Below are 12661 nucleotides of genomic sequence, written 5' to 3' on the forward strand. Positions count from 1 at the left end.
AGAACTCACTACAGTATATCACGTTGTAGATGATGAGTTTATGCTAATACCAATTCTTTAAGGTCTTTTAAACCCTGTTGATGCCACCACAGTGTTGAATGTTCAACTCTGATTGGTCAGAAGGTGTTGATTAATTATTAATAACAACAGCTCTCACAGCAGATCAAGCTGCAAGGCAAACTAGAGATTTATATTAATATGCTTGTTCCAATTTCTATAGTAAAAAATTACACAGTGACTTGCTCTATGTGAATGGATTAAAAACATAATTGTTGAGATGCTGAAGGTTTTTATCAGCATTTTTGTCTCCAGTATCAATGTTAAAAGATGAACCTATTTTCCCAAAATATATGATATTCTTCAAGATTGAGAAAGAAAAATAAGAGAGTATTGGGAAGGAACAACTATAAGGAATATTAACTGGAAAAATGTATTAAAAGTAAAAATTAAAATACATTTTGGCAAACGGCTGTGGTATAAAAGGAATAAGACTTCAGGACATGCCCTTATAGGAAAATAATCAGATTCAGAATGCTAACAATAACTCCACACCAGCGATTTATTGATTATTTTCCAATAACACCATGTCCCATCCTGTTTTATTTCTTAGATAAATGACATCAAAATCAAACAGACAAAATAAAAGAACCACACCATCTGCATTCTCTAACATCGCTCCAGCAGTGATGGCATCATCGTAGCTCTCTGATGAATCGGCTCTGTCATCTAAATTAAATACAAGCAGTGTATCTTTACAAACAGCTAAAACGTTTACATTACACTTTTACAACGCTAATCTTAAATTGTCATTTGTCTCATATGAACCCACAAAGACACGCAAAGGTGAATCAAAAAGGTAAGTTCTTGTGCCAGATTTAAAACGCAATGCATTTACTTTGCTAAAGATTAAAAAATGGCTCTGACTGGATAACTTTAGCAATGTAATCTATTCATTATGAATTGCAAAAAAAAATTGAAAAATTCCCTGCCCTTTTTATTACCTGAGACCAGTGCTTCATCTACATACTCATATCCAGAATGCTCTGCTTCAGTAATGAAACTTCCTGATAATAGAAAAAATGAAATGAGTTATATTCACTGATTTTTTGTGCATTATCAGATATTAAGTGTGTTGCATGTGTGTATTTTTGACAATTTGCCAAGTCAAACATATGATGCTACTACATTCATAGGTTAGATTTTTATAATTTCCCTAAATTACCTGTACAGGTAAATTTCAAATAAAACACTTTATGAGATGCACTCACTGCATATCACTTACCCCTATGAGGTGAGCTAGTAGCTCTTGTAGTTATGAAACTAATGTTGATATCTTCATACACTGCATCTGTCACCGAGTTATGACTACTTTTATCAAGAGCTGGAAGCAGAGACAGAAACAGTTTCATCAGTTTAGTAAAAGACAGGATGCTGACAGTTTCCTTTATCTTACTCTGATTAATGTTTAGTGTAGTAAAGAGTCCTGAATATCTACCTACCTCTTCTTAGTTCTTTGTTTCGGTAAAATAGAAAAACTACAAATAGCAAGGCCATGAAAAGCAGTGCTCCTAGCACAAACATGGCTAGTGTAGGAACTCCAAATGCTAATGCTGTTTGTGTAGTACCTGTCTCTAATGGGGTTTAAACACAAAAGATACTCTGTGAAACAATTGATATAAATATTCATTAAAACTGTTTGAAAACAATTTTACCTTTTTTAGTGGTAGTAGTGGTGGTTGTTGTTTCGATTGTAACAGAAGGAGGCACGGGCATGTCTGTTCTTACAGAAGTAACATAATGACAGATCAGCAAAGTACACTTATTGGGCCTCATTTACTTTTTGCTATAACTGGGTATAAATGCTTACATAGATTAGGGCAAAGTGAGCTAAACATTCCTGACAGATTTACAAAATTTTCAGAAACACTGATTTACGCAATGTAGATATGTATATGTTGGTAAATTCCAAACAGCCATAAATTACCACTAAATTATTGTATTCACAAAACCACATAAAAGCCAAAGCTCACAGTGCTGAAAATAATATATTTATAATACATGGTGAAAGAGAGTTTCAGCAGTTCTGCTCAGCCATTACAGCACATTAGCTACTGTAGATACACACCAATTCTTAGCTGTTACAGGATAATACTTCTCTCATAATAGAATAGAACAGCTATTCTTTGTGGTCTTTCTATTTGATTGCCCAAAGTCATTAATATGACTGTCATATTTATTATGTAAATTATCTTGCGAATGATTGAGCAATTCATTCATATCTTCACTATGATCAACATTTTAGAAAAATGATCTGGAACAAATAAAAGACCTGCACAGGTGACTCCAGCATCCTGTCTGTGCAAACAATCTGTGTGATTCTTCAGGGAATAAAGACAGTCCCACAGATGAATCTCATTCCCTCTACAGTTCACTCTGTTCAGCCAGATAACCCCTTTACCAGCCCCGAATAAAGCGTTCCTGTCAGCCCTCACTGCCTGGCCACAGCCAAGCTGTCTGCAGACCACCTGAGCATCCTTGATGTCCCACTGATCGCTACAAATAGTGCCCCATGTAGCATTATAATACAGCTCGAGCCTTCCAGAGCAGTCTCCTTCTCCTCCACTCAGCCTGAGAGGCAGATGTTCTACACACATTGCACACATGCCACATAAGAAGACAGTAGCCATTTTGACACATCCTGTTTAATGTTAGCACTAATAAGAGGAGTGCAACTTTGAACTTTTGTTATTAATACATTTGATTATTATGACACAGAATTTAATATTTAACAAGTGTCCTTACTTGAGTACTTTTTCTGGCAGGTTGATGAAATGTCTCTATAATGGTGATTACACTTATTATTCATTTCTGCATCTGTGAGGGTGGTACAGTAATGGGTTAGCCTTTTATCTGTTTTTGTTTCTTTCTATCTATAACTTCTCAGAATAAATTCAAGAAAATGCTCATTCATCAGTATTTTAAGTTCAGCTGGACACAGTTTTTAACATGTACTGTAATTGTAGAGAACGATAGCGAGAGAGAGCAGATCTACCAACCTATGCATGTAATATGAGCCACACGATTACACGTGTTATTTCTCCAGGGGGAAGATTGACAGTGCCATAGAGTGGCATCATGCTTCCTACATTTCAAATCATCCAGCCAGTTAGGAGCAAATTTCAGTCTGGCTTTGGACCAATACTCTGTGCCTGTTGTTCCACAATTCAGCTCTCGGCAGATTAAACTTGCTGTTTCTTTATCAATTCCATTTTCACACACATTACCCCAAGTTCCATTGTAAAAGACTTCCAGATTCCCCTTACAGCCCTCAGTAAGTCTGATCTCTTTGAACTCTGCTGGGAGAAGGATAACATCTTGAACTGGTGTAGGCATTTACATTATAAGTCAGTGTAAACATTTAGTATATAATGTGTCCACTTTACCCGAGCACACAACTCCTACATCTTCCTGGTGTCCACTTGCCTTCCCTTCAGAGAACTGAAATTGGCAGTCCCATAGAGCTTCCTCTTTGCCTGTGCACTCCACCTGATTCAGCCATATAGGCCCAGTTCCAGGACCAAACCAGGACAGAACATGGTCTCTGAGGGCTACACCGCATTGCAGCTGTCTGCACACCACCTCTGCATCCTTAATATCCCACGAGTCATGATGCACTGTCCCCCATGATCCATTGTGTAAAACCTCAAGCCTTCCTGCACAGTCATCTCCCCCAGAACCAACCAGCCTGATAGAGCTGTGGGTTCGGTTAAAAACACCTACACAGATATAGACAAACATTTACATGACCTAAAGTTTTTTATAAAAAAGTTTAACCCAAGACATAAACTCTTTAATTCAATTTGTTACCCCTGCATAGTTTAACATATAGTTGTTCTACCACATAGTTGGTTACTCTGAGATAAGCATTACAATTCAATTTCAGGTTTGAGTAAATTATATTATTATATATATTTTTTACATTATTCAACTTCATTGCTCTTACCAGAGCAGGTAATTGATAGCTGTTCTTTTGAGCTGCAGTTGACCTGCTCTGCACTGTGGCATTTCTTCAGATGTGCTTCATTTCCAGAGCATCTGAAACCTTCTGCACACATGCTATGGCTATGTTCAGTTTTAGATAGAGAGGAATTGTAGCTTAGCACAGAGCCACAACCCAACTGTTTGCACACCACAGAGGCCTCAGACAGACCCCAAGAGTGCAGGAGAACTCTCATCCAGTTATTCATGAAATAAACCTCCAGTTCCCCCTGACATTCACTCCCTCCAGACAATCGCACTCTGTCATCATGTAATGCCAGTGATGAACCTGAGAAAAAAAGTCATTTAAATCAAAATACTTTTTGACATATATGAATGACACTTAAAATATTTCATACTCCTCAAACATTTTACTGGGAACAGCTGTACACTTGTTTATCCAATCAGCTAGTTATCTGGCAGCAGTGCAATACATAAAATCACACAGATAGTGGTCAAGAGGTTCAATTAATGTTCACTATAAGGGGGTTCCTTCACTAGAGGGAAGCAGAGAGCAAGCTAAAACACTGACACACCTTCTAGGTTATTGCTACCAGTGGGGAGCCAAAGAGCGCACTCTTAATTATCATCAGCCCCACCAGTGATTGGGTCTATTTAAGGAGTGCACTTCACTCCCCCCAGGCTCACTCTTGAGTCATCTATGTTACATGCTGGTAGTTAATTCATAACTGGTATTCTTAATATTTTTTCTTAATTTCTCTTTGTCTTCTATAGCCAATTCTTCAGCTTCACCTTAGCATCAACATGTCTGTGCTTTGGGGTGGTTCAGAAAGTTTTATAAACACAACAAGAGTGAGCAACAACATTGTGAGAGATTGATGAGGCAGGTCAGAGCAAACAGTAATTCAATTAAACACTTGTTACAACTGTGGTAAGCTGAAAAGCATCTCAGAATACATAATATGCCAAACCTAATGGCAGATATCCTACAACAGCAGAAGACCATGTTGATGTAAACATTAACTGAAGATCTTCACTTATATCTGTGATTTTATGAATTGTGCTGCTGCCACACAATTGGCTGGATAGGTGCATGGTGCTCCTAAATTGTATAATATGTTTAACAGTAGCTTACCATTACAAATGATTCCAGCATCTTGTTTATGAGAGCAGTTAGCTCGACTCCATGATGATATAGGACACTGCGACAGATGTGTCTCATTCCCCTGACATTCAAATATGTCTGCCCAGATCTGGCCACTTCCTGCCCCAAACCAGTCAGTGTCCACCACAGCCACAGCACTTCCACAGTTCAGCTGTCCACAGAGGACATTGGCATCTCTCATATTCCAGTTTACAGCACAAATAGTCCCCCAGGTATTGAGGTATTTGAGCTCAACTCGACCAGAACAAGAGTCCATGCTGTTCACCAGCCGTGCATGTGTATGACCTGGACAAACACTTAGAGCTTATTGAAGGTGAAAATGTAGTAGAGTGAAATAAATTATAAATCAGTCATCTATAAGGCACTGATACTTAAATGTAAACATTAATTAAAGTTGATACTTAACCTGAACATATTAATCCCACATCATTTTCATTGGAGCAGCTGTGTTCGAGTGTAAATGATCCTTGGCAGAAATAAATCTGTGATTCGTTGCCTGTGCACTGAAGCTCCTTTATCCAAACCTGGCTCTTCCCTTTGCCAAAAGCAGACGCCTTTACTACCTGCACAGGAAGCCCACACCCCAACTCCCGACACACAACCTCTGCATCCTGCTGGTCAAATTTAGCATCATAGACTGTTGCCCATGTGTTTCCAGCAAGTACCTCTACTCTTCCAGAACAGAGATGTGGGCCATCCATAAGTCGGGGTTCTCTGTGACCTGTGAATGTGTGTGTTTTTTAATTATTATTCTTATGCATTATTAATTTATTATAATTATTAATTATCTGAAGTCAATCAAAAAATGTAGTATGTTAATAAATTATATTTCTGTAAAAGACATTTGCTTTTAGGTTAAGATTGAATGCAACTCACCTGAACAAATGACTGCAGGACCTCCACCATGTTCACAGGTATGTCCACTCAACTCTCTTGACCCACAGTTCTTCAGGGTAGACTCTAATCCTGTACAGTACACATCCATCAGGATTGGTCCCGATCCTGGGCCAAAGTGAGCATTATCAAATGTGTCTACAGCTTCCCCACAGCCTAATTCTCTACACACAACTGTAGCAGCTCCCATATCTAAGTCATCAACACACACTGTTCCCCAGCCTCCTCTATGTGAGACCTCCACTCTTCCTGCACACCGACTGCCACCATCCACCAGCCTCACACCAGCTGTTCAAGAAAGACAAATGACAAAACAAACAAAAACCAGTAGTCATGCATATTCTTTGTATGTTTAGTTTCTCACCTACTTGCAAATACAAGACAGTCAGGAAATACAGTGTAAGACTAGATCATTTATGCTGCAGCACTCACCAGCACACACCAGTCCAACATCACTGGAATGGGAGCAGTTGTGTTTGAGCAAAGATGTTGGACAAAAATGAATCTGAGACTCTGTGCCACTGCACTGGAACTCCTTTTCCCACACCGGGCCCTGACCACTTCCAAAAGCATCTGCTCCCAGGACTTCTTCAGGTGACCCACAGCCCAGCTCACGACAAACAACCTCTGCATCTTGCAGGCCAAAAGCAGCACCACACACTGTGGCCCAGGTCTTCCCATGAAGTATCTCTACTCTCCCAGAGCAATGTGAACCACCAACAAGTCTGACTCCTAAAATTTTACCATGGGAGAAATTAAATCATGAACATATATGGAATTATGGAATTCTAAGAATCCCTAAGGAATTCTTGAATTCAAAATAAAAATAAGTCAGCTCATAGTAATAAATTTACAGCGTTGAATTTTTAGTGTTATGAGTTGTGAACTACAATCATTAAAATAGGTAACTGTTACAGTAAAGTAGAGTATAGCTTACCTGAGCAGACAACCCCAGCATCATCATCATGGCTACAGAGATTTTCACCCCATTCAACTGATAAACATTGCTTTAGTGTAGACTCTGACTCACTACAGTCTTCAACAACCATCCAGACTGGTCCACTTCCCAGACCAAAGTGTGCGTTACCTGGTGCATCTATGGCCTCGCTACAGCCCAGCTCTTTACAGACCACTGTAGCAACTTTCTTGTTAAAGTTATCATCACACACTGTTCCCCACTGTCCTCTATAAAAAACCTCTACCCTTCCAGCACATTGACTCCCACCATCCACCAGCTTCACAGCCCCTGCATAGGAGAAGAAATCTTTTCAAAAAAAAAAATAAAATATACACTTCATGGCAAGAAGTATATGGACACCTAAACATTAAATCCATATATATTTATTTAACATCTCATTTCACAACCATCAACATTAATTTGAAGTTGGTTCTCCATTCCCCTGCTATAGCAAAGACAGATTGTCACTTGGTATTGACCTTTGCAACCAATTATAAAAGGTTTTGTGTGCTATGCAGCCTTTACTGGTCCCATTCAGTGAAATGCTGTTCCACGACTTAACAATAACAACATAGTTTGAATTTGAAAGTATTGCCCTTTAAGAATTGCTCATTTTACTGCCAGTGTTTATTTATCTTAGTATTTCAGTAATATGATTTTCTGTTGTGGCTGCCAGATTTGGGACAGAATTCTGGCTTTGCTACAAAATATAATAAGAGGTGAAAAAAGGTTGGAATTATTCACCTCAGAACACAATAAATAATACAATGACAAAGCTAAGAAAACTAGCTATTTATCATAATTAATTATGGTTTGGGTTAGGTACACTATATGGCCAAATATATGCGGACACATGACCATCACACTTTTGCCGAACATCCCATTGCAGATGTGGTTCCCAATTTGCAGCCATAATAACCTCTATTTACAGTTCAGGTATAACTCATTTTGGAGTGTGGCTGTGGGGATTTGGGCTCAGGCACTGATGATATAGGGCCTAGGGTCCATTCAGTTTTCACATTTATCCCAAAAGGTGTTCAGTGGGATAGAGGTCAGGGCTATATGCAGGACACTCAAGTTTTTCTACCCCACCTTTGAAAAATCATGTCTTTATCAACCCCACTATGTGCACAAGGGAATTGTCATGCTGGAACAGTTTAGTTAAAGTGAAGGGGAAATAATAATGTGGCAGTATATATAAACTCTCTATACTTTGGTCCTACCAACTTTATTGCAACAGTTTGGAGAAGGTCATTGTACAGGAATAGCAGGCTCATGTCTTTTTTTAATATTGTGTATACCCACATACACTATATTGCCAAAAGTATTCGCTCACCCATCCAAATAATCAGAATCAGGTGTTCCAATCACTTCCATGGCCACAGGTGTATAAAATCAAGCACCTAGGCATGCAGACTGTTTTTACAAACATTTGTGAAAGAATGGGTCGCTCTCAGGAGCTCAGTGAATTCCAGCGTGGAACTGTGATAGGATGCCACCTGTGCAACAAATCCAGTCGTGAAATTTCCTCGCTCCTAAATATTCCACAGTCAACTGTCAGCTGTATTATAAGAACGTGGAAGTGTTTGGGAACGACAGCAACTCAGCCACGAAGTGGTAGGCCACGTAAACTGACGGAGCGGGGTCAGCGGATGCTGAGGCACATAGTGCGAAGAGGTCACCAACTTTCTGCAGTCAATCGCTACAGACCTCCAAACTTCATGTGGCCTTCAGATTATCTCAAGAACAGTGCACAGAGAGCTTCATGGAATGGGTTTCCATGGCCGAGCAGCTGCATCCAAGCCATACATCACCAAGTGCAATGCAAAGCGTCGGATGCAGTGGTGTAAAGCACGCCGCCACTGGACTCTAGAGCAGTGGAGACGCGTTCTCTGGAGTGACGAATCACGCTTCTCCATCTGGCAATCTGATGGACGAGTCTGGGTTTGGCGGTTGCCAGGAGAACGGTACTTGTCTGACTGCATTGTGCCAAGTGTAAAGTTTGGTGGAGGGGGGATTATGGTGTGGGGTTGTTTTTCAGGAGCTGGGCTTGGCCCCTTAGTTCAAGTGAAAGGAACTCTGAATGCTTCAGCATACCAAGACATTTTGGACAATTCCATGCTCCCAACTTTGTGGGAACAGTTTGGAGCTGGCCCCTTCCTCTTCCAACATGACTGTGCACCAGTGCACAAAGCAAGGTCCATAAAGACATGGATGACAGAGTCTGGTGTGGATGAACTTGACTGGCCTGCACAGAGTCCTGACCTCAACCCGATAGAACACCTTTGGGATGAATTAGAGCGGAGACTGAGAGCCAGGCCTTCTCGTCCAACATCAGTGTGTGACCTCACAAATGCACTTCTGGAAGAATGGTCAAAAATTCCCATAAACACACTCCTAAACCTTGTGGACAGCCTTCCCAGAAGAGTTGAAGCTGTTATAGCTGCAAAGGGTGGACCGACGTCATATTGAACCCTATGGATTAGGAATGGGATGTCACTAAAGTTCATATGCGAGTCAAGGCAGGTGAGCGAATACTTTTGGCAATATAGTGTACCTCTAGCCATTTAGTATATACAGTACAAGCAGTTTCAGGGAGAGAAAGAAAGGCTGTTCATATTTTATATAGCTTCTAGTCAATCAAAAATATGAATAAGAAGTTAATGTTAAGCTCTTACCAGAACAAACAAGTCCCACATAATTAGAATGGGAGCAGTTGTGTTGGAGTGTAGATGTTGGACAAAAATGAGTTCGAGATTCATTGCCTCTGCACTTCAATTCCTTTGTCCACTCCTGCACTTCATCTACGTCAAAGTGAGCTGTTCCCAACACGTCCACAGGAGGCCCACAGTCCAGCTCCCGACACACAACCTCTGCATCCTGCATGCTGAAATCAGCATCACACACTCTAACCCAGGTCATCTCATGAAGCACTTCTACTCTCCCAGAGCAGTGAGAACCACCAACCAGTCTGACTTCTAAAATATTAGCATGTAAGGAATGATTACAGAATTACAATTTTTAATATGGCTGTTCTTTTTTGCAAATTACAAATGAAGTGAGGATGGTTTCAATATATATTATATGTAGATTAATTCAGTGGGTTCTAAATCCAGTCCTGAAAGCCCCCCTGATAGCCACCATTTTTTATCTATCTATTTATGCTAGTTGGAAGAGAGGGGGGAAAAATCAAAAGAGTGGCATTGGAAAGAATAAACTTTCAGCGTTATTCCAGGTTAACCTTAGAGTTTGAAGTTAGGACCAGCATACCTGAACAGATGACTCCAGCATTTTTATCATGATCACAATTATGTTTGCCAAATTCTACTGATCCACAGTTTTTCAGGGTAGACTCTGATCCCTTACAGCTCACATCATCCATCCAGATTAATCCTGATCCTGATCCAAACTGAGAATGATGCAGCGCATCTACAGCTTCTCCACATCCTAGCTCTCTACACACAACTGCAGCAGCTTTAATATTCCAGTTATCACTACACACTGTTCCCCACTTTTCTCTATGAAGAACCTCCACTCTTCCAGCACACTGACTGCCACCATCCACCAGCCTCACATTATCTGTGCAGAAGAGAATGGACATAAGCAAACAAGAATGATGGAGGGACATAACATGCAGAACAAAGATATGGAAAGAATATTCTCAAAAATTCAAAGATATTAATGATAAATGATGTAAGTTAAAACATTTACCAGCACACACTAGTCCCACATTGCTATAATGGGAGCAGTTGTGTTCACGTGTAGATGTTGGACAAAACTGAATCTGAGACTCTGTGCCTTTGCACTGAAGCTCCTCTTCCCACACCTGACCCATGCCTCTGCCGAAAGCAGCTGTTCCCCGCATCTCCACAAGAGGCCCACAGCCCAGGTTCCGACACACAACCTCTGCATCCTGCTTGTCAAAGTCATCATCACACACTGAGGCCCAGGTCTTCTCATGCAGCACCTCTACTCTCCCAGAGCAGCGAGATCCACCAACAAGCCTGACTGCTAAAATAATCAGTATCATTTTTATTATATTATCCAACAGCAATAATGGTGAATGTGCCTTGTATAAGTATTCACACCTTGAACCTATACACATAGTAGTCATTCTGCAACAGAATCATGTCTTAATAATTTATTAATTTAATTAACATTTTTGCTTAACCATCTAATACAATTTTAAAAACAAAAACAAAAAAACTGCATACTCCAGAAAGTAAGCAAACGTGCTTGCACAAAATTGCTAAAATTTTGCACTATATTCAGTACAGGTGCTTTGAGGTGCTCTCCCCTGGTAAGTCCCCTGGTTACTTGTCTCACACGCATACATGCACAAAATTCGCTCTCTTTAGAATGTATGTATCTAATCTATATACATTATTTCGTATTTTAAGTTTTGTTTCCCACTGTTTTCTGAGTGTTTTGTGCTAAATGAGATTTTAATATATATATAAATAAATGAGATTTTAATATATATTTTTAGAGAATTAAGTTAAAGGTAAAACAATTAAAAAATAATAATGAATAGGCTTTATAATCTTTATCTTTATAATCACAAAATTAATATAAGCCATGAATAACTTTCAAATTTGTGCAAATTTTGTTTGAGTGTCTTTAGCCTAGGTGTGTGTAAAATTTTGCCGCAAAGAGTGTTTACTGAACTACTTATAAAATTTTTTTTTAAAAGAGAAAAGAAGTCTTAAACGTTGCTGTTGGATGTTTAAACTGAAATGATATAGCTTTATAGCTTGACTGTATGGTTACAAACCACAATTCCACTGCAGTGGACACAAAAAAGGTTTATTTGTCAAAAATGTAAGCATAAGAAACAGCAAAGATATTTTTTCCAAATATTTTACTAAAACAAATTACTAAACATTTTAATTAAAACTTATAGACATATTTTAAAAACAACTGATTAGGATTTACAGTAACAACACCTACATTGTTATTAAACATAATATACTGTATATGCCAACCTACCTGAGCAGATAACTCCAGCATCCTCTTCATGATTGCAGTGTTTTACCTTCTCCCCAAGTGGCCCACACTTTTTCAAAGTAGATTCAAATCCACTACACTCTAGGTGTCTCATCCAGATCGGTCCAGAACCTTGTCCAAAATGAGAATCTCCCCATGCATCAACAGCTTCCCCACAGCCTAACTCTCTACACACCACTGAGGCAGCTCTCATATTCCAAAAATCATCACACACAGTTCCCCACTCTTCTTTATGAAACACCTCCACTCTTCCTGCACAATGACTGTGACCATTCACCAGCCTCACACTATCTGAGAGAGAGAGAGAGAGAGAGAGAGAGAGAAATAAAAACTGGAATAATTTAATAAATTTGGAGAATTAAATTCATTTTTTTTACTTGCCAGCTGTGGTGATCCTGACTATAGATGACAGACAAATAAAAGTAAGACAGATGTCCATCTTACTTGTTCTTCTCACACCCTGCATATCTAATCCTGTCCTGAAGAGATAGGTGAAAGAGAGACAGAAAAGAGAGAGATAGAGAGAGAGAGAGAGAGAGAGAGAAAGAGAGAGCGCTGCCAATCACATTCACTGTTACCTTATTAGAAAAATAACAGGAAATGTTCAAACATACTCGGTGACAAATCAGAAGAGGCAT

General features: G+C 39.4%; 1 protein-coding gene across 1 annotated transcript; it reads right to left on the minus strand.

Annotated features, from left to right (window-relative positions):
- Positions 1 to 163: 163 nt before the first annotated feature.
- Positions 164 to 12216, minus strand: LOC131370485 (deleted in malignant brain tumors 1 protein-like). The gene is made up of 19 exons (XM_058417827.1): positions 12006 to 12216; positions 10728 to 11027; positions 10284 to 10595; positions 9695 to 9994; positions 6996 to 7304; positions 6491 to 6790; positions 6041 to 6346; positions 5571 to 5885; positions 5135 to 5449; positions 4004 to 4327; positions 3444 to 3776; positions 3057 to 3353; positions 2330 to 2698; positions 1713 to 1775; positions 1500 to 1631; positions 1283 to 1381; positions 1002 to 1064; positions 655 to 726; positions 164 to 168 (listed from the first exon to the last, which is right to left on the minus strand). The coding sequence occupies exons 1-19, from the start codon at positions 12214 to 12216 to the stop codon at positions 164 to 166; spliced, it is 4425 nt and encodes a 1474-aa protein (XP_058273810.1).
- Positions 12217 to 12661: the final 445 nt, after the last annotated feature.

Source organism: Hemibagrus wyckioides, linkage group LG19 (assembly GCF_019097595.1).
Source record: "Hemibagrus wyckioides isolate EC202008001 linkage group LG19, SWU_Hwy_1.0, whole genome shotgun sequence".
NCBI lineage: Eukaryota > Metazoa > Chordata > Actinopteri > Siluriformes > Bagridae > Hemibagrus > Hemibagrus wyckioides.